We start from the raw sequence: 21,785 nt of genomic DNA, 5'->3' as shown, positions 1-21,785 counted from the left end.
TTGACAACCATTCAGTGAACGCGACAAGTATTAGATAGTGACAGATAAAGAGAGAAGATACAAAACACAACAACTGTTCAGAGACATTAAAAGATTTGTAGGACAAATTCATATTTCACACTCACTTTAGTGTTTGCATTTAGCGTACAACATGACATGGAACGTCTAGAAGCACTGTCCCATCCTGCAACGTGAAACAGAACACGTAGAGCACCCAAAGGAGGTTTCTACATATCACCCACTCATTGCCCAGCGTTTACTCCAAATGCACGACACACACCCTCTCTTGCGCCCTTCCAACTACACCCGCTTTCAAATGAGGTACAACTCGGTCCACACCCCCTCGTGCCACACTCTTGGCTCCTGTCTTCCTCCCACTGTAAGCCATATCACAAAGTAAAATGCACAAACTGCATTATGAATGCCTTCCAAGGACCAGCGCCTGCGGTTTCTGGGAAGGGGCCTTGCAGGGTCCCCCATACAATGTATCCATTTATGATGACACTTGAGCATCCCCCAAAACACATTTTCTGCCCGTGCGCCAACATTGTAATGCCTCCTCAGTTGGTCAAGATGGTCAACCCCACCCATTTTCTTGTTGTAATCCATTACAAGCTCTGGAACAGATTTAAGTTCCTGCCACTTTTAAAAACAACTCCAAAACCACTGCCACTGTCACTTTAGTCCCAGGCTGTGTGGAACAAGGGTGAATGGTGGGACTTCGGACAGACACACTCCAGTGTGCTCTGCCTCTTCCCCTCCCTCTGCTTCCTCCTCTCCCTCTGATTCGTCCTCTCCCTCATCAAATTCCTCACTCTCCTCTCCATCTCCTCCCTGCCGTTTGCTGCTGAGCCCTGACTGTCCCCCTCACTGACATAGAGGAACAGGAGCAACAAATACAATTTTGCTCTCTCTCTCGACTAACTACAGAGTTTGCCAATGTTAGCAGATTAGTTACGAAACTGGGGCAGTTTCCAAATGAATTGCATCAATAGAAGCCGGACAAAAAGCAACTTTTGAGCTGGCTATGTAAACAAAATATCCAACTCATCATATGCGCTCCACTGCGCGTTCATCTGGGGTCCGCGGTCAAATTACAACCCCTCATCACTGTCAAACGCTCCCTAAAATACTTCAGCGAGCAGGCCTTTCTAATCGACCTGGCCCGGGTATCCTGGAAGGATATTGACCTCATCCTATCAGTAGAGGATGCCTGGTTGTTCTTTAAAAGTGTTTTCTTCAACATCTTAAATAAGCATGCCCCATTCAAAAAATGTAGAACTAAGAACAGATACAGCCCCTGGTTCACTCCTGACTTGACTGCCCTTGATCAGCACAAAAACATCCTGTGGCGTATTAAATTAGCATCAAATAGCCCCCGCGATATGCACATTTGTCTTCTGCACATCAATCACTCCAGTGTTTAATTGGTATATTGTAATTACTTCGCCACCATGGCCTATTTATTGCCTTACCTCCCTTATCTTACCTCATTTGCACACACTGTATATAGACTTTTTCTACTGTATGTTTGTTTATTCCATGTGTAACTCTGTGTTGTTGTATGTGTCAAACTGCTTTGCTTTATTCTTGGCCAGGTCACAGTTGTAAATGAGAACTTGTTCTCAACTAGCCAACCTGGTTAAATAAAGGTGAAATAAAATTTGCTAGTGAGGTAGGTCGGAAGAACAAAAGGACTTGAGTTTTTGTATGTTATCACAATTACACTATTTTTAGATAAAAATGTAATTTCAAGTCTTATTCATACAGTTTTGTTGATTACAAAATACATCACATAAAATATTTCATATTTTTACTGTGTACTTCAAGAGTTACTACACCACCTTTTTTACCAGAAAGGTGAGATTTTAACCTTTCTTGGAGTATGCTGTCACGCCTGCTCCCGCTCCCCCTCCCTGGCGCTCGAAGGAGGCAGGCTCCCCAGCATTACGCACTCCTACCACCATCATTACGCACACCTGCCTTTCCCCGTCACGCGCATCAGCGTATTATTGGACTCACCTGGACTCAATCACCTGTTTATTACCTCCCCTATATTTGTCAGTTCCCCATCTCTGTTCCCCGCTGCTGCATTGATTGTCGTCGTTTTGCCTGCCTTGCTTCATGTCTGTTCTTTTTTAAATGTTGACTGCTTCTCATCTCCGGCGTTGGTCCTTACGTATGCAGCATTATTAGTTATTGTTTATGGCCCTCATGATAATTACTTTTGGGGATTATGTACATTACATTTAGTTACATTTAAGATTAAGAGAAAAAGGTATTAAATAAGTTATTATTCCATTTATCTTAATTAGACCGATCTGGTTAAATAAAGGTGAAATACACTACATGGTCAAACGTATGTGGACACCTGCTCATTGAACATCCCATTCCAAAATCATGGGCATTAATATGGAGTTAGTCCCCCCTTTGCTGCTATAACAGCCTCCACTCTTCTTGGAAGGCTTTCCACTAGATGTTGGAACATTGCTCCATTCAGCCACAAGAGCATTAGTGAGGTTGGGCGATTAGGCCTGGCTCGCAGTCGGCGTTCCAATTCATCCCAAAGGTGTTCTATGGGGTTGAGGTCAGGGCTCTGTGCAGGCCAGTCAAGCTCTTCCACACTGATCTCGACAAACCATTTCTCTATGGACCTCACTTTGTGCACGGGGGGATTGTCATGCTGAAACAGGAAAGGACCTTCCCCAAACTGTTGCCACAAAGCTGGAAGCATAGAATCGTCTCTCGAATGTCATTATATGCTAGAGTGTTAAGATTTCCCTTCACTGGAACTAAGGGGCCCAGACCGGATCATGAAAAACAGCCCCAGACCATTATTCCTCCCCCACCAAACTTTGCAGTTGGCACTATGCATTGGGGCAAGTAGCATTCTCCTGGCTGCCACCAAACCCAGATTCGGCCATCAGACTGCCAGATGGTGAAGCGTGATTCATCACTCCAGAGAACGAGTTTCCACTGCTCCATAGTCCAATGGCGGCAAACTTTGCACCACTCCATGCCAACGATTGGCATTGCGCATAGTGATCTTAGGCTTGTGTACGGCTGCTCGGCCATGGAAACACATTTCATGAAGCTCCCGACGAACAGTTATTGTGCTAACGTTGCTTCCAGAGGCAGTTTGGAACTCGGTAGTGAGTGTTGCAACTGAGGACATATGATTTTTTATATGCTACGCGCTTTAGCACTTGGCAGTCCCTTTCTGTGAGCTTGCGAGGCCTAACACTTCGCGGCTGAGCCGTTGTTGCTCCTAGACATTTCCACTTCACAATAACAGCACTTACAGTTGACCAGGGCAGCTTGGCTAGCAGGGCAGAATTTTGACAAACTGACTTGTTGGAAAGGTGGCATCCTATGACGGTGCCACATGAAAAGTCTCTGAGCTCTTCTGTATGGGCCATTTTACTGCCAATGTTTGTCTATGGAGATTGCATGGACGTGTGCTCGATTTTATACACCCGTCAGCAACGGGTGTGGCTGAAATAGCCGAATCCAGTCATTTGAAGGAGTGTCCACATTATATTGGCTGTGTAGTCTACCTGGTTAAATAAAAAAATTCACCAGGTTAAATAAATCTAAAGGTTAAATTGGTCTTTAAATGCAGTAAACCTATAGGCATATGCACTTTCGTGATAAAACTTTTTCTGCCATTGTGGTTTTTGGTAGAATAGTGTGAAATTAACTCGACTCCAAAAAATCCCATGCTAACAAAAACAAGTTTAAATGCCTTTATCATATACACTGCTCAAAAAAATGAAGGGAACACTTAAACAACACAATGTAACTCCAAGTCAATCACACTTCTGTGAAATCAAACTGTCCACTTAGGAAGCAACACTGATTGACAATAAATTTCACATGCTGTTGTGCAAATGGAATAGACAAAAGATGGAAATTATAGGCAATTAGCAAGACACCCCCCAAAACAGGAGTGATTCTGCAGGTGGTGACCACAGACCACTTCTCAGTTCCTATGCTTCCTGGCTGATGTTTTGGTCACTTTTGAATGCTGGCGGTGCTTTCACTCTAGTGGTAGCATGAGACGGAGTCTACAACCCACACAAGTGGCTCAGGTAGTGCAGTTCATCCAGGATGGCACATCAATGCGAACTGTGGCAAAAAGGTTTGCTGTGTCTGTCAGCGTAGTGTCCAGAGCATGCAGGCGCTACCAGGAGACAGGCCAGTACATCAGGAGACGTGGAGGAGGCCGTAGGAGGGCAACAACCCAGCAGCAGGACCGCTACCTCCGCCTTAGTGCAAGGAGGTGCACTGCCAGAGCCCTGCAAAATGACCTCCAGCAGGCCACAAATGTGCATGTGTCTGCTCAAACGGTCAGAAACAGACTCCATGAGGGTGGTATGAGGGCCCGACGTCCACAGGTGGGGGTTGTGCTTACAGCCCAACACCGTGCAGGACGTTTGGCATTTGCCAGAGAACACCAAGATTGGCAAATTCGCCACTGGCGCCCTGTGCTCTTCACAGATGAACGCAGGTTCACACTGAGCACATGAGCACATGTGACAGACGTGACAGAGTCTGGAGACGCCGTGGAGAACGTTCTGCTGCCTGCAACATCCTCCAGCATGACCGGTTTGGCGATGGGTCAGTCATGGTGTGGGGTGGCATTTCTTTGTGGGGCAGCACAGCCCTCCATGTGCTCGCCAGAGGTAGCCTGACTGCCATTAGGTACCGAGATGAGATCCTCAGACCCCTTGTGAGACCATATGCTGACACATGCACATTTGTGGCCTGCTGGAGGTCATTTTGCAGGGCTCTGGCAGTGCACCTCCTTGCACAAAGGCGGAGGTAGCGGTCCTGCTGCTGGGTTGTTGCCCTCCTACGGCCTCCTCCACGTCTCCTGATGTACTGGCCTGTCTCCTGGTAGCGCTTGCATGCTCTGGACACTACGCTGACAGACACAGCAAACCTTTTTGCCACAGTTCGCATTGATGTGCCATCCTGGATGAACTGCACTACCTGAGCCACTTGTGTGGGTTGTAGACTCCGTCTCATGCTACCACTAGAGTGAAAGCACCGCCAGCATTCAAAAGTGACCAAAACATCAGCCAGGAAGCATAGGAACTGAGAAGTGGTCTGTGGTCACCACCTGCAGAATCACTCCTGTTTTGGGGGGTGTCTTGCTAATTGCCTATAATTTCCATCTTTTGTCTATTCCATTTGCACAACAGCATGTGAAATTTATTGTCAATCAGTGTTGCTTCCTAAGTGGACAGTTTGATTTCACAGAAGTGTGATTGACTTGGAGTTACATTGTGTTGTTTAAGTGTTCCCTTTATTTTTTTGAGCAGTGTATATTCCTCAAACTCAACTCTGTACCTCAGTCAGTTCCACTGCTTTTTTTCCTCTCTCATTTTTCCACTCTAATCAGGAACTGATCTAGACCTGGGACACCAGGTGTGTGCGATTAATTATCGGGCAGAACAGAAAACCAGCAGGCTCCAGACCTCGTAGTGTAAGAGTTTAATAGGCTACTCCGATATACAGTACCAGTCAAAAGTTTGGACACACCTACTCGTTCCAGAATTGTCTTTATTTTTTACATTGTATAATAATAGTGAAGATAGAGCCCAACCTGTTTTGGGCCCCACATTATTACCAAAACAATTATACATTTGTGAAAAAATTGTGGGGGAGGCTTGCCTGTTTTGCATGTTATTTTGGCATTGTCATGCTGGTATAAAGGATTTTGAGACAGGTGCAGGAATACACAATAGGGGTTTTCAATACACCCAAAACAAACACGTAAACTAAAACACTGGGCTGTACCCAAACAAAGGGAGAGTTATATTGACTACGTCCGTCGTCGCTCCCTCATTAATGTTTTAATCGAAATGACGGAATGCTTCTTATCAGCTCATCGTTCCCTTATGCCATAGTGCAATAAATGTATTGTTTAGTGTTGTGTAGTGTCTTTGCTGGCATGCATCTAACTTTTTTTTGTTGAGTTTGCCTCACATGCTAAAATCGGGACTGGTCTGTTGCCAGTTGGTCTTGTCTCGTCAAGCCTAGCAGCGTGTTTTCCCGTACTGTTCTCCTTAGTCCCAGTTCTTCTGGTTTTGACCATTCTGCCTGCCCTGAGCCTGCTGTTCTGTACCCTTTGACACAGCCCTGGATTACCGACCTCTGCCTGCCCTGTCGTTTGCCTGCCTCCTGTTATATAAATAAACTTCTGCGATTCAAACTGTCTGCATCTGGGTCTTATCCTGAATTCTGATAGATCTAAGCTATAACAATGATTAACTCTGCAAAGCTTTCTGCATAGTTTACTCTCCTATCACAGGTCTTGCTCAGCCTCAACATGGGTATTCATGGTAGGCCTATAAAAACCCTGGATTTTAAATATAAAGCAAGGGGCATTATCCCACGGGAAATAAAAATATTAGTGGTAGGCCTATAGCTAAAGACCAAAAAGATAGAAGCGGTAGGTCTGTAGACCAAACAGCTTAAGAGTAACTTTGAAAATCAAATATTTTAGGCTTAGTTAGTGAAATACGTCAATTCTGGTCTTCATTTTGACAGTTCGCTGCAAAAGTGATATGTTAGTCTTTTAGTAGTAAATTTCTCTTTTTACCCCTAGCGGTTCAACTCTACCATTGAAGTTGTGACGTAGAAGCACCTTGAGAACGTGCCTCTACGTCATCTCAGGTGAGGGATTCGGTATGAAACACACTCCCTTCTAGATGCTGGGTGGTACCACCTCAAGGCTTCCTATTAAAGCAGGTGACAGCTCGCCTTATTTCACAATGGTCTTGGCATATATTTTGCATTATGCTTCATTGACTACTGACAGTAAACCCAATTCAAAAGGCAGTAAGGCACATTTCCTCATATGACCAAATTCAAACTTTTTGCTTACCGTTTCATCGATGTGCTTTTACTATCATGACACAAGGCGAGACCCAGATGCAGATACAGGAGGCAGAGTCTTACAATATGTATTAATCGAATAGGGTAAGGTAAGAGAATGGTCGTGGACAGGCAAAAGAGTTAAAACCAGTTCAGAGTCCAAAAGGTACCGAAGGGCAGGCAGAATCAAGGTCAGGGCAGGCAGGATGATCAGGCAGGTGGGAAAGTAGTCCAGAGTTAGGCAGGAGTCAAAACCGGGAAGACTATCAAAAAGAGAATGGGAAAAATACGCTGGTTGACTTGGAAACATTCAAGATGAACTGGCACAGAGAGACAGGAAACACAGGGATAAATACACTGCGGAGAATAAGTGACACCTGGAGGGGGTGGAGACAATCACAAGGACAGGTGAAACAGATCAGGGCGTGACAGTACCCCCCCACACCCCCAGGGACGCCACCTGGCTGACCGGGGTGTCGGCGGTGGAAATCAGCGATGAGGGCTGGGTCCAAGATGTCTTTAGCAGGGACCCAGCACCTCTCCTCCGGGCCATAACCCTCCCAGTCAACCAGGTACTGGAAACCCTTGCCCCGCGGGGAGACAGCTTGCGGGACTCTACCCGAAGGGGCAGATCGCGAGTGGAAAGCCATACCCTCTGCCCAATGCGGTAGCGGGGAGCTGGGGTCTGGCGACGGTCCGCTTGTCGACGATACCTGGAGTTGGTCTTGAGAATTCTCCAGGTACGTCGACAGCGGCGGACAAACATCTGGGCCGAGGGTACGCTGACCTCCTGCTCAGGGAATATTTTTTTAAATTATTTACACATACCCATTGATTTTTGAATAATATAACTTACATAATAAAAGCCTCATGAGCTTAGTCCAATTGTCATAAAAAACGCATTTACATGACCAAGTACATTAATGGGGTAAACCCTGCTCTAAGATTATAGGTTGTTTGAGGGAAGGTTTGAATTGTAATAAAACCAGGTACCATTCAACGTGAGTATATCTGTTGTTGAAATACATTAGATCAATAAAGGTGCTTATGCTGAAAAGCCTTGTTAATGTATAGGTCAAATTTGCTTTTGAATTTCCTGTCTTTTTCGGGATTCAGACAAAAGCAAATATTTCACTTAAAACTTCATCTTCATTTTTCCCAGGGTTTTTCCCAGAAGGTCTTATAATAGCACAAGTCCTGCCACCAAACATTATTACTACGCATTATAACTCTTTGAAATAGCACAAAACACAATGGCTGTCAATGGCAACCTAGTGTTTGGTTATCAAAATGCTACAGCTCTCTAACAGTTTAAGCTACAGACACTAGACCAACTGTACAAAGGTCTTACAATTACATAACTATTGCAGTTTAGGAACTATAAAATTTATTAAAAATGCAAACATTTGCATAAAAGGAATACATTTACCGGTACCTAACTTTCCCAATGATGGATTTATTTCTATTTATTTTTTGCGGTTATAAATGTCCTTTCTCCAGAACCACAGGACCAGTCTTTAAAAAACATGGTATACAGCATCTATGAAGAAGGATTTCTCATCTGATTTCCCTTTGTGGCCATCCATGGAAATTGTCTTTCTGGACCAGTTGTCAGTTAAACTGCAGTATGAAACAAGACTGTAGGAGCAGTTGAAACCGTGCTTCTAGACCAGAACCCTGGCCCCTTGGTGTGCACCTGTATGCGTGTTGACATCTACAATGGCAATAACGACTGATTTTATTGGAGGTGCAGAAAAGGTGGATTTGGCGCACTTCAATTTGGCACAATAAACTTAGATGATTTCCAGACAAGACATTTTCAGTAGCATGTAACTTTTTATTTAGACCTTTTTTGGAAGTACATACCGGCCGTATTGACAATAATTGATCAGCGAAACTCCATTCTTTGGTAAGTACCGAACATACTTTGACATTATTAAGATTGAAAACCTGGTGAATGGCAAGTTGAATGTCTGCTTCCTAGGCTTAAAGGAGAATCGCCATATTCAACGTCTCTGGTTCAGGTAGGCCTAAGTGATGTTCATGCACACTTTCTTTCACATTTACGTTAGCTGCATAGCTAACGTTTTCTACAGATAATTCATGCCAACACTGCCACTTAAATGTCTTGACATCGATTAACTAGCAGAACAGTCATTTAAATAAAATGTACCTCTATAAAGTACTGCCCTGTCTCTTCTAGAATAAAATCAATGCACCATTTTCTAGTGCTGAACTCAAGAGCGCCCACTGACAAGCTAATGGCGAGGTATTACTCTACTAGACCACAAAGTTTCTGTCTTTGAGTCACCAGACCAGGTGCCTAATATATAATCGTTGCGTAAATTTCTGAAAAGTCTGCACACATACAAAAATATTGAGATTGATAAACTTGGCGCATGCATGTTTCCCGTTATAAATCAGACCTGTTGTAAAATTGTGCACTTGTGAACAAGCATTAAAACACTGCCTGGAAAACGCCTCCATTCACCTTTTATGGTAACACGCCCTTTATTTGCTGTATAATTTGGAACCATTGTTGGTATTATTAGGCCATAGCATGCAAAAGACAACAGTTGTTCAATAGATTCATTGGGTTTCTATGTTCTACCTTGGTATAGGATCTGAGATTAAATAGGTAGGGCTGGAGCCCCCATCAGTGCCTCTACTTCCGCAGCTATAGTTTCTAAACATCAAAACAATGGCACATTGTTGTGGACCTGTTAGCAGAAAGTTTGAATTCAACAATATTTAATATAGACTTTTCCCACCAAACTAAATATGATGGACTGCCTGTGAATTCTGAATCATAGTTCTGCAGGGCAGGCTACTCAAAAAAATGCAATTACAGTACTTACAGTAATATTTCTCATGCATTTTTGTTGTACTTGACTTGTTTTATTTATTTTTTATAGTACTACTGATATTCACTACTGGATTGTTGGGAATGAGCAAGCAAGAAAGGCATTTCACTGTAATTGTGCACATGACAATAAAAATGTTAAACATAGGCGTACTTCAATGTAAAAGATGAGCTGTTAAATTCGACTGTATACCAGTATTATAAGTATTATACAATGTGCTGCATATAATATTGCAAAACTTGAACTAGCCCATCTAATGACTAGGCTACTAGGTCCAATTAAATGAGAGATGTGCATGGCCATTTGTTGTAGGCTATGGCTCATTTGGGAATATGAACCCATCACAGCCAGAAAGGTGAGGAATATATTCTTCAATGGTTATGAAAATAAAATAGTAAAAGATTCCTCTTTTTCGATCTTGTCTCATTGCTGTAAATTCCCAACGGGCTCAGGAGGCAAAGGCCGAGTCATGCATCCTCCAAAACATAAACCGCCAAATCACGCTTCTTAACACCCGTCCGCTTAACCCAGAAGCCAGCCGTGCCAATGTGTCAGAGGAAACACTGTTCAACTGACAACCGATGTCAGCCTGCAGGCGCCCGGCCAACCACAAGGAGTCGCTAGAGCGCAATGAGCCAAGTAAAGCACCCCCAGACAAACCCTCCCCTGACCCGGAAGACACTGGGCCAATTGTGTGCCACCCTATGGGACTCCCGATCACGGCCAGTTGTGACACAGCCTGGGATTGAACACGGGTCTGCAGAGTCTAAAAGTAAAACACATACATTTTCGCTCCTCACTAATGGCAAATGATTGCATTCTTGTTACTGTTTTCCTGTTTTTAGTGTGTCATGAATAAGCTTATCATCATATCCCCTATTTGCACAAAATATTTACTTGCCAGCTTGCAATACAATATTTCAACCATTAGCAGATGTGCATACACATGGTCTAAACCCTTCAAACTCAACCTTGAAGCCAGTTCCACCGCATTTTTCATTGTTCCCCTATAGATCAGGGACTGACTTAGAGCTGGGACAACAGGTGTGTGCAATTAATTATCGGGTTGAACAGAAAACCAGCAGTCTCCAGCCTTCGTAGGGTAAAAGTTGAATACTCCTGGTCTAAAGTTTGTGGGGAGGTGAGAACATTCTCAAGTCAAGTTCCATTTTTATAAATACCAACTTTTGCGTGAACTGGCGCATGCACATTTTGGGTTATATTTTGAACATACAAACAGTTTATAAATAAAGCACCAGGGCTCTCCAACCCTGTTCCTGGAGAACTATGACCCTGTGGGTTCGCTCTCCAACCCCAGTTGTAACTAACCTGATTCATACTAACCAGCTAATTATTAGAATCAGGTGCACTAGATTAGAGTTGTAGTGAAAACCTAGAGGACAGTAGCTCTCCAGGAACAGGGTTGGAGAGCCCTGCACTAGACAATACCTCACCATACATACCCTTGTCAGTGGGGCACTCTTGAGGACTGGTGATCGACTTGACGATCACCAACCAGAAAATTTGCCATGTCTTACTACAGAAAAGTATGAGCCTTTTGGGTAAACCACCGGGGTAAATCTCAGATAAAAACGTACCCTGGTCAAAAGTCGTGCACTATGCAGGGAATAGGGTGCCATTTGGGAAAGACATAGTGCACTGTGTAGGGAATAGGGTGCCATTTGGGACACAAGTGCTTTAGTGAGTTGTCATCAGGGATCATTAGAACAGTTCCTGGAGTTACAGTAGTACAACATCAGAGGCCTGTTCAGGTTGGCGCCACATAATAGAACATTCAGATAGAAGTTGTGGAGAAGATATTATGATTATCTGTCAAGTAGACTAGGGATTGTGTCAGCTGTATTAGTAACATTTCTATCTGAACAGATTTCTTTGTTCTGAACATTTCACCTCTGAATATTGGCCAGGGTTCTTTTTTGTAACATCCTTAAATTCTAAGGTTGGTCGATTCAACACCAGGAAGAGATATCTAACTTCGTTCAAAGAGGTTATCAACTTGCTTCCTGGACTGAGCAGAAGTATTAGTACACTGTTGTCATTTATAAATAATAACTACTAGTAGTTTTCACTCTTACAATCACATTAGGTACTATATGAAATATGTAGCCCAACCGGCCTCAAGAAGATGGTATTATTCATTTTTTTTGGTTGTTAATACTGCCATCTTGAGGCCAGGTGGGCTATGAAATATGTAGACAAATTGAATATGGAACAATTTTGTTGATAAGAGATGTCTCCATTTTGAGATTGTTTCTATACAATATGGAGTCCCGTTTTGGCATTGCCTTCATTTTAGCTTCCAGTGAACTAAAATAACACCCACAGTGACTAAAGCAAAGGGTTGATTTGCCTTGTTTTGGATTCAGACAATATCATAAGGTGAATGTCAATGGTTTATGAAAAGCACATGGTAAACAAAATAATAATAAAGCAAAGAATATGATTCAGAACAAAAATGTTTTTAGTCTAAGTCCTCTGTTACTATTCCTGATTTTCCTGTAACCCTCTTTCCCCACATATCACTTCCTCTGGCATTCAGTGAAGCCACACACACACACACAGGGGGTCTACTTCATGGGTAGTGTTATCACTCAAACACACACACACGTTGAGTCAGTTCATGATGGTCATCCGCAGCAATAACAGAACCTTGAGGAGAGACATGAGCAACACATACTCTTCATTGTTCACATGCTCACATACAAAGGCGTGGACAGAATTTAGAATGCACCCACACGGTTACATGCTTACACAAAGTGCACATAACTATGGCACAGCAAACACATGGAAAGAGAGTTATACTTTGTAAGAATTCAAGCTATTACAATTTAGTTGCCAATGTTTAGTTCTAGAGAGCAACATAGGAAAGGCAGATGGTTAAATGTGGCAAAGGAAATGGTAATAAGTTACCAAGCCGACAGATTGTGTAATGTACATACACAAACAAAATGACAAGGCAGGGTGTTACATACATGTAAGGCAAAAGTGTAGAGAAAACATTCTCCAGAGTGGTGTGATAGCATCTCAGCATCGAGTAGTGTGTGATATTGAGACCATGGGTGCAATGCATCCAAACACATCCAAAACTGGGGGCGGGGCACACACAGTAAACCAGGTGTTGTCAGTCACCCCCTGTGTCTGACCCTCGCTTGCTAAGTACAATAGGTTCACTGCACAGTACACTCCCCCTGTCCACAACTCTATACTTCTATCCTATTGTCACGCTCCCATCTCTCCTTTTCCTCACACAGAAAGGCAATCAAGGTGAATAAAAATAAGACTTCCATTACATGATAACACCACCCCCCCCAAAAAAACTAACAAGTGATCATAACCGAGAAAACCAATCAACACAATGTAAAATAAATCCTAAAAGGCAACAAATACAAAATCTCACTTGAAAATCAATTTGAAAAGAATATCAACTAAAAGAAGCAGCAATGGAAATAGCATAGGCGCAAAAATAAAGGTGAGATGGCGCGAGAAAAAAAAAAAAAGTCAGCTGGAATGGCCTCCAAACATACTCCCTGGTCCCCTTCCCCCCACTCCAGAACAATATGCTGGCACCCCCACCCTGACAGCGGGCACCTCTCTCCCTGTGTATGTAAGGCCACTTTTGGCACAGACAGACTTGGGTACATGCAGTGTTGTGCCGAGAGTGGATTCCACTTATGGGTGGTAGTGGAGCCATCTGGTGGCTGCAGCTCCTATAATGTAAACTCAAACCGTGCCCTCATGGACAAGAGGGTTATGTTTATTAGGGCACACCGTTTCTCAATGGACATGTTCAGATGGAACCTCTCCGTTTCAGACCACTTTCTTCCGTTTCGTGCCTATTGAACATGACCCAGGAATGAAGGCCCGTTTTCGATCACTTTCAAAATGTCTGCCCGATTTTGACACAGCTAATGCGTTCAGTGCCTGTTATGGGGCTAACTTCAAGCCTACGATGCCTATTCTGTAGAGGCCTTCAATTAAATCGATATGCATGCGTACGATTGCCGGTGGATACCCAATGTGCATCGGGTCTACTGTGTAAATGTCCAGGATTCTATGAATCAATATAGTATTTCGATTAAGTTTGATGACAAAGGGGCCTTATTTCTAACTCTATACAAGGCAAAGCTTACTGAATGCAAACATCAAGTCAAGAAAAATCTCATGTGAAAAATAAATATTTCAAATAATTTCAACAACCCCCCCCAAAAAACATGAAAAAGTAAACAAAAAAGTCTATACTTTGATTGAATTCATAGATTCATAGGTGCCGTGCAGGTAGCCATGGCGACTGAGCTCCACCCCATTCTGGTGTCCGGCTGCCTTGATTGGTGAGTGAGGAAAGAGGTGGGATTAAGTGGTGATGAGCTCCTGCTACTCCAGTTTCACACCAGTCTTCTCTGTGTTGAGTAGATGGAGACTGTCATCTATCAAGAAACTGTAGAGGAGAAAAAAAAAGAGACAAAGTTGGTGATGGAATAGAGGTGCAAAACGAATGCAAGCCTAGATGTTGGATGATGGTAAAGGTCGAGGGGAAGCTATTGAACGGTTTCAAGTGCTGTCCTTTTATGGATTATCCATGAGGACTACTTTTGAAGTAGAAGAACTTGAGTGAGCTCTCTCTTTTAGAGCTTTCAAAAACATGAAAAAGTGTTCTGTAGAGTAAGTGGGAGCAAGTAGCCATTACAATGAGCCTGTCCTCCCCATTTCTCTATCTACCAGCTTCCACTGGAATAGGTCGATAGACAAGAGGTATACGTGCCTGTAAAAGAGGAAATGCACAGGCACGGTGCTGAGGTGCCAGACTGCATGGGCATCCAGGACCCAGAACAGTGGCGGGAAGTCGAGCAGCTCCAGCAGGGCCAGGCCATGGAGCAGCACCACCACCACGCCACACTTCCACCAGTAGGGCAGTGTCCGCCGGTTCTGCCAGCACCAACACAGCCACCACAGCAGGTTCACTATGCCTGTGGGAGGGATAGGGAACAGGAGGTGGTGGAGAGAGGCGGGAATGAGGAGAGAGAGGGTGGAGGGGGTAGGGGATAGTGTGGTCGGGAAAACGAGAGATTGAGACTGACCGCAGGCAGAGAAATGCTAAAGTGAACGTAACCACGGGAACAATTGACTAGAATGAAATATCTGTGTTCTTTGCTTGTTATGGATTAAGGTACGGTTAACCGTACCTATGGTGGCGTTGGCAGCCATGTTGTAACCATAGTCGAAGCTGACGAAGGTCAGGTAAGACACGTGGGAGGTGAAGGCCAGGATGAGCAGAACCCCTACCATGCTGGACACCCCCGGCCTCTTCAGCCCCAACGTCCTGGAGAGATATAAGGGTCAATGTCATATCATACATTGTCCTAAAATATAACCATACAGAGGTTAATAATCACCTTTCATATTTTCCTTGTGTTTACGAAACATCTATTAACAAACCCAGGAATAAAGCACTTTATGGAAGGACATTTTTGTTGCCAACCGCAACAGCTATGTATGTATATTAACATAAATATTATCACTCATGGCTTATTGAGGTCTATTCTATACTGACGCAGTTTGCCTTTGCCAATGATCCTTCAGTGTTTTTACCGTATGTCATAGGGGTTAATCAACAATATTCTTGAGGAAAAAGTATGAGAAAAAAAAGCCTGTTTTTAATTTACCTCACACAGCATAAGTAGATGGAGTAGAGGATGACAGCAGATGCGCAGAAGTAGTCCATTTTCTTGAAGGTAAATACAAACAAATTGGCAAATATATTTTTTGTTTCGAAAACGGTTAGTTCTGACCAACAACCAAAAACAGTGAAGAGATCACCCTCGACCTCGAGCGATTGGTGATGAGGTGTTAGTTATTGACAACAATCCATGGCAAATGCCTGTTAACAGTTCCATCCAAATTATTACGCTGCATCCTAATTCATGAATTGAAAAATTTTCATAGAAAATAAATAGGTCGTTTTCAACTCATGAATTGAACACCACAAAAAAAGTGACTGATGTAATCTGAGGATCATACAGTTTAATGGCAGTACAAGATAACAATGTCATTAGACCCTAGAGTTTTTGGTTAACCTGATTAGCTAATTGCCTGTTCGTTTTATAAAGATTGAGTGGAAGCTTTCTCTTGTCCTGGCAGATGGTTTGGCATTGAATGAATCACACTGTAGCTTAAAGTATGTTCTAGCTACCCGCAAATCCAAACTGATTGTCAGGGTTGGGGCTTTTATTCCATCCAAATTTCCCTCAATTGAGAAAAGAAACTGCATTTCTATTGGGAAATGTGTCCAATTCAACAGGAATTGAAGAGGAATTGATTTCTACCCTGGTTTCTCAACGTATGCTATGTGTCACAGGTGGCTATACCCTAATTGTAACACATGCTGTATTAACCACTTGCTGTATGATGGTTAGGTAGGTTATGGTTTTGACCATTACCTCAGTGAGATAGGTGTCCCGGGTGTGGAACACTGTGGACCAGAACCAAGCATTGAGAGAAACCTGAATAAAGAGAACTTATTAAAAAAACAAGTTTACATAAGTATATTTGAGCAAAAAGGTTAAGTTAAATTCCTGAAAACTTAAATTCATGAAACTTCCGTACACTCAAATGCACACATTACAGTGTCTGTCTTACACACGACACACTCACGAAACAAACCCATTCAAACACACCAGAGAGAAGGCGGTGATGGTGTAATACATGGGGCTCTGGCGTGGCACAGAGCTGCGGTAGCGCAGCAGCATCAGAAGGCAGGCCAGGCCGTTGAGCAGAGAGGCCAGAGCAGATGCTGGCTCCTCGAAGCACAGGAACCGCGTAAATGGCCACTGTAGAAGAGAGCGGGACAAAGAAGGAAAGAGTGAGACAAAAGAGAGTGACTCCTAGTCTTTCATTATCCCCATATATATAGCCTAGTGGGGTTCATTTCCAAACCTCTCCTTGAGTACCACCAAACCGTTCCACTAATTTGATATATTGCAGTACCTTATCCAACTAATCAAGGACTTGGACCACTTGAATTAGAAGGGCTAGTACTGAACAAGGGCTGCTAGTTAAATAAAACACACACACACAACATACACTACCGTTCAAAAGTTTGGGCCACTTAGAAATGTCCTTGTTTTGAAAGAAAAGCACATTTTTTGTCCATTAAAATAACATCAAATTGATCAGAAATACAGTGTAAACACTTAATGTTGTAAATGACTATTGTAGCTGGAAAAAGCAGATTTTTTATGGAATATCTACATAGGCATACAGAGGCCCACTATCAGCAACCATCACATCACCCCTGTGTTCCAATGGCTCGTTGTGTTAGCTAATCCAAGTTTATCATTTTAAAAATCCTTTTGAAATTATGTTAGCACAGCTGAGAACTGTTGTCCTGATTAAAGAAGCAATAAAACTGTCCTTCTTTAGACTAGTTGAGAATCTGGTGGATCAGCATTTGTGGGTTCGATTACTGGCTCAAAATGGCCAGAAACAAAGACCTTCTGAAACTCGTACTTCAATTCTTGTTCTGAGAAATGAAGGCTATTCCATGCGAGAAATTGCCAAGAAACTGAAGATCTCGTACAATGCTGTGTACTACTCCCTTCACAGAACAGCGCAAGGCCCCGGTGCACAACTGAGCAAGAGGACAAGAACATTAGTGTGTCTAGTTTGAAAGACGCCTCACAAGTCCTCAACTGGCAGCTTCATTAAATAGTACCCGCAAACCACCAGTCTCTACGTCAACAGTGAAGAGGCGCCTCCGGTGTAATTAATAATAATAATGGATACAATAACGTGTATCCAAAGTGTAATTAATAACTTCACCATGTTCAAAGGGATATTCAAGGTCTGCTTTTTAATTTCTTTCATTTTTTACCTATGTGATGCATTGGAAAACCTCCCTGGTCTTTGTCGTTGAATCTGTGCTTGAAATTCACTGCTCAACTGAGGGACCTTACAGATAATTGCATGTGTGGGGTACAGAGATGGGGTTGTCATTCAAAAATGATGTTAAACACCATTATTGCAACTTATTAACTGACATGTTAAGCACATTTTTACTCCTGAGGTTATTTAGGCTGGCCATCAAAAAAAGGGGTTGCATACTTATTGACTTAAGACATATCACAGCTTTTCATTTATTATTCATTTGTAAACATTTCTAAAAACATAATTCCACTGACATTATGGGGTATTGTGTGTAGATCAGTGACACAAAATCTAAATGTAATCCATTTTAAATTAAGGCTGTAATAACAAAATGATACAGACATTACATAGATAGGCAAGAGACAATTGTCATATTACTCGATCATTAGCCAGCTTTTGACATGATTTTTTAAATGTTATGGTCAGCATGAATTTGAAGTTGCTGTAGTCGTTTGTTCCACTCAACAGTGCAGGTGTATAAAATGTGTTCTTAGCAGTTAGGCTCTTAAAGGTAAGACTGGCAACAGAGTCTCTGGCGTTGTATTGGTAGAAATCTCTAATACAAGTAAAATAATTTGATAGGTACTTGGGGCTGAGTCAGTAATAAATCTGTGGAACAGGTGAATTAATATGACCCTTTTCTCTACAGATAGCCAGCCTAGCTGCTTAAAATGCTTCAGTACAACTCTCAGCAGCTGGTTTTGATTGGTCTGTAGCTTATTCTTTAGATGTTTGGGTGTGCTGGTTAACCATGATGTGCACACATAATCAAAGTGTCACTGAACTAGCACACCTGCCAGAGTCCTTAGAGTGTCACTATCAACATTTTTTATGTCCCAAGCTAGGAATTTACATTTTTGGTTTAACATTGCTAAAACCTTCAGGACCAGTCTCACCGGTGAGCTACCTATTCAGTTCACACTCATGGTAACTGACTTGAGGTTTTGTGCCCACTTTGACACTAAACCCGAGGGATTCTGTTTTTCTAAAATACAGAAAAAGTTTGTTATTCGAAAGCCATTTATTGACATTGGATAACTCTGCACTAAGGATCTCATGGTAAGGTTGACCATAGAATGCATAGAACCATACCTTTCCATGGAACTGTGGGATGCTGTAGCCTTCAGCCTGGTACAGTCCCACTGTTTGCCACATGCACTGGTACCGGCAGTCATCACGACATGTCCAGCCTGGGCAAGGGACAGAAAGCTGGAGTTAGACAAATGCACGTAGTAAAGAGAGAACACACACACAATGAAATCAAATGGGCAGTGTTCAATTACAGCATATGGGTTCACTCTTATTTTTGACTCTGAACTTGCGTAGCAAGAATAAAGTGACTTTGGTGGCCGTTCCTGACAATCTACAGCAGTAAGCCAACTTATCTGATGGAACACAACACCATCATGGTCATTGACAGTCTGTAGTTAATTGAGTTGACAGAAGCCAAATGGGCTAAGGCTGTTGCATCACAAATAATTCATTAGTATCAAATGCTCAACTGGCTTCAAAACTTCATGCAGTACCTCATGCAGTGATCACCAAAATGCAACACTGTCTGAGTATACGAACAGCTAACCAATGCAGAACAGGAAAACATGCATTTAAAATGACAGCAATATGCATTTCTCATTTCCACACTGATAACGAAATTGGTTAGCTAGCTACGATATCAGTGGATGCTGCTCTAGTAGTAACGTTAGCCTTCTGGCGACTGGTTCCCCAGCGCGAGCGAGCTAGTTTTTAAACTTCCAGAACGTGGCAGCGACAGAAAACCCTCACCTGTCAGCGCCATGTAAGGCGCTTGTGTAGACTGAAAACCTCTGAGCCGAGCTCCGGTGCAGTTGGTCCGGACACATTGCGTGACACAGCCTTGGTAAACTGGCTCCTTGTCGCCTTGGGAGGCATTCACAGCAGTCGCCGAGAGCAGGAGAAGCGCGACGATTGCCAGGGCAGAGTACATGACAGCTGTGCAGGGGGGCAGTGGCGAGGCCATGTTCGTAGAGTCGGCACCAGGTAGCGATCGCAGCGGCATTTCATGTCACCCAGAGCTGACAACAAAGGCCCAGCTTTCCATACCCAGATCACCAGAACATCTTTCCACCTGCGGTAGTTGAGTAGGTCGCGAAGTGTCTTTGCGGATCACTGCCCTATGGGTCCACTGTGCACTGCTGTACTTTTCACCCCGCTCCTGCCGTGCAGTTTTCCAAATTCCGGACCAGGAAGTGTGAATAAACATGCGAACTGCGCATGCCGGTGGTTGATAAAGAAAAAAAGAGTCAAAGATTTTTTTCTAACTAAACCAAGAGACCATAGCCTGTCGTTTCCAATAGGAGCAAATGAGTCATAGTGGGCAGAACAAGTAAGGGCAGAGCCAAGCACGAGCTCCTATTGGCGTGACATCTGCATTTTTCCGTTAGGGAACGCCTACTTTGAAGTGCGCGTGTGCAATAACTCAATTCGCCTTTGCATACCTTCTAAACAACGCGATTTTTTCCCAACTTTTGCAAAGGGCAAAATCAACAAAACTTAGTCCAGTTCTGTTCATAACATATTTTGGTTTTGGGAATATAAAACTGTCTTGAGATCAAATGTTTCATCGATGAGAACATGCGCTGAATGTCGGCCCAAATCCATTTCGAGCCATCTTCAGCCACTGCTCGCCAGTGGGCTTCCTCTCACTACCATATTGTGTAGTGAATGGAAATACCAAGCGCATGCTTCACATTTATACATCTGTCTCATTGTTCTATCTGTGCTAAAATACCACAGAATGAGTAATAATACTCGTAAAATTTCGCGGTCAAATAGGGAAATGGTTCCAATCGTTTTTCACCGTGGTAAAATTGGTTTGAGTTTCGATATTCGCCATACATTCGGACCTTCAAACTTCAATAGGTCGCTAACGATTTGAACAACATACCTCAGGGTTGGCTCTTTATGAAGGAAAAAAGGTGTACAGCGTTGCACAGGTCTTATTTGCCCGATTCCATCACGAGTTTCATAATCACAAGGCAAAGGTGTAGGCAGCCTGGCGCACAGTCAATGCAACTATACTGAACAAAAATATAAACGCCAAAATTTCAAAGATTTAACTGAGTTACAGTTCATATAAGGTAATCAGTCAATTTAAATAAAATCATCAGGACCTTATCTGTATTTCACATGACTGGGCAGTGGCGCAGCCATGGGTGGGCCTAGGCCCACACACTTGGGAGCCAGGCCCAGCCAATCATTTACATTTACATTTAAGTCATTTAGCAGACGCTCTTATCCAGAGCGACTTCATAATTTGTTTTTCCCTAAAAATGGGATTTATTAGACAGAACCCCCCCCCCACACACACACACACAAATTCTCTAAAATGACATTGGAGGCAACTTATGGTAGAGAAATGAACATTCAATTATCTGGCAACAGCTCTGTTGGACATTACTGTAGTCAGGTTTCCAATTGCACGCTCCCTCAAAACTTGAGACACCTGTGCCATTGTGTTCTGTGACAAAACTTTAGTGGCCTTTTAATTGTCCCCAGCACAAGGTGCACCTGTGTAATGATCATGCTGTTTAATCAGTTTCTTGATATGCCACACCGGTCAGGTGGATGGATTATCTTGGCAAAGGAGAAATGCTCACTAACAGGAATGTACACACAATTTGACGGTGGTCTTTTCTTTTTTGCAAAGGGCGGCAGAATGTACAGGTCTGTTCTGCTGGCGATCTTTTTTTGGGGGTGGGGTACCGGGAAGAAATGTAATCTACTTTAACCTCGGAATTTATTTTACCTTAATTTTACTAGTTCCTTTTTTTACTTTAAATTTCAATAGGTCCTTGATCTATGACCTAGACACCTTAAACTGACTTTGTATTGTTCACATGGAAGAGAAAAACATTTTAGGAATACCAAATGGTGTGCAAAGGGCTTACACGATTTCATACAAATATTGTTAAAAAGGTAAAGTTTCAATAGCTTTTCAACCATGTGACTTACCAACCTAATTTCAACGGCCAATTTGTCCTTATATAGAGAGGCATGTTGCAAAAACCCTTTAGTTTTCTCATACAATGATTTCAATTAGTTTTTTTTATATATACA

General features: G+C 42.9%; 1 protein-coding gene across 1 annotated transcript; it reads right to left on the bottom strand.

Annotated features, from left to right (window-relative positions):
* Window positions 1–12,145: 12,145 nt before the first annotated feature.
* On the bottom strand, window positions 12,146–20,617 carry pgap3 (post-GPI attachment to proteins phospholipase 3). Its single transcript, XM_055921749.1, has 8 exons — window positions 19,473–20,617; window positions 18,783–18,880; window positions 16,442–16,594; window positions 16,205–16,267; window positions 15,431–15,492; window positions 14,951–15,087; window positions 14,530–14,734; window positions 12,146–14,205 (listed from the first exon to the last, which is right to left on the bottom strand). The coding sequence occupies exons 1-8, from the start codon at window positions 19,723–19,725 to the stop codon at window positions 14,142–14,144; spliced, it is 1,035 nt and encodes a 344-aa protein (XP_055777724.1). The 5' UTR covers window positions 19,726–20,617; the 3' UTR covers window positions 12,146–14,141.
* Window positions 20,618–21,785: the final 1,168 nt, after the last annotated feature.

This window comes from Salvelinus fontinalis, chromosome 1 (assembly GCF_029448725.1).
Source record: "Salvelinus fontinalis isolate EN_2023a chromosome 1, ASM2944872v1, whole genome shotgun sequence".
Taxonomy (NCBI): domain Eukaryota; kingdom Metazoa; phylum Chordata; class Actinopteri; order Salmoniformes; family Salmonidae; genus Salvelinus; species Salvelinus fontinalis.
This window is presented reverse-complemented; position numbering and strand designations above follow the sequence as displayed.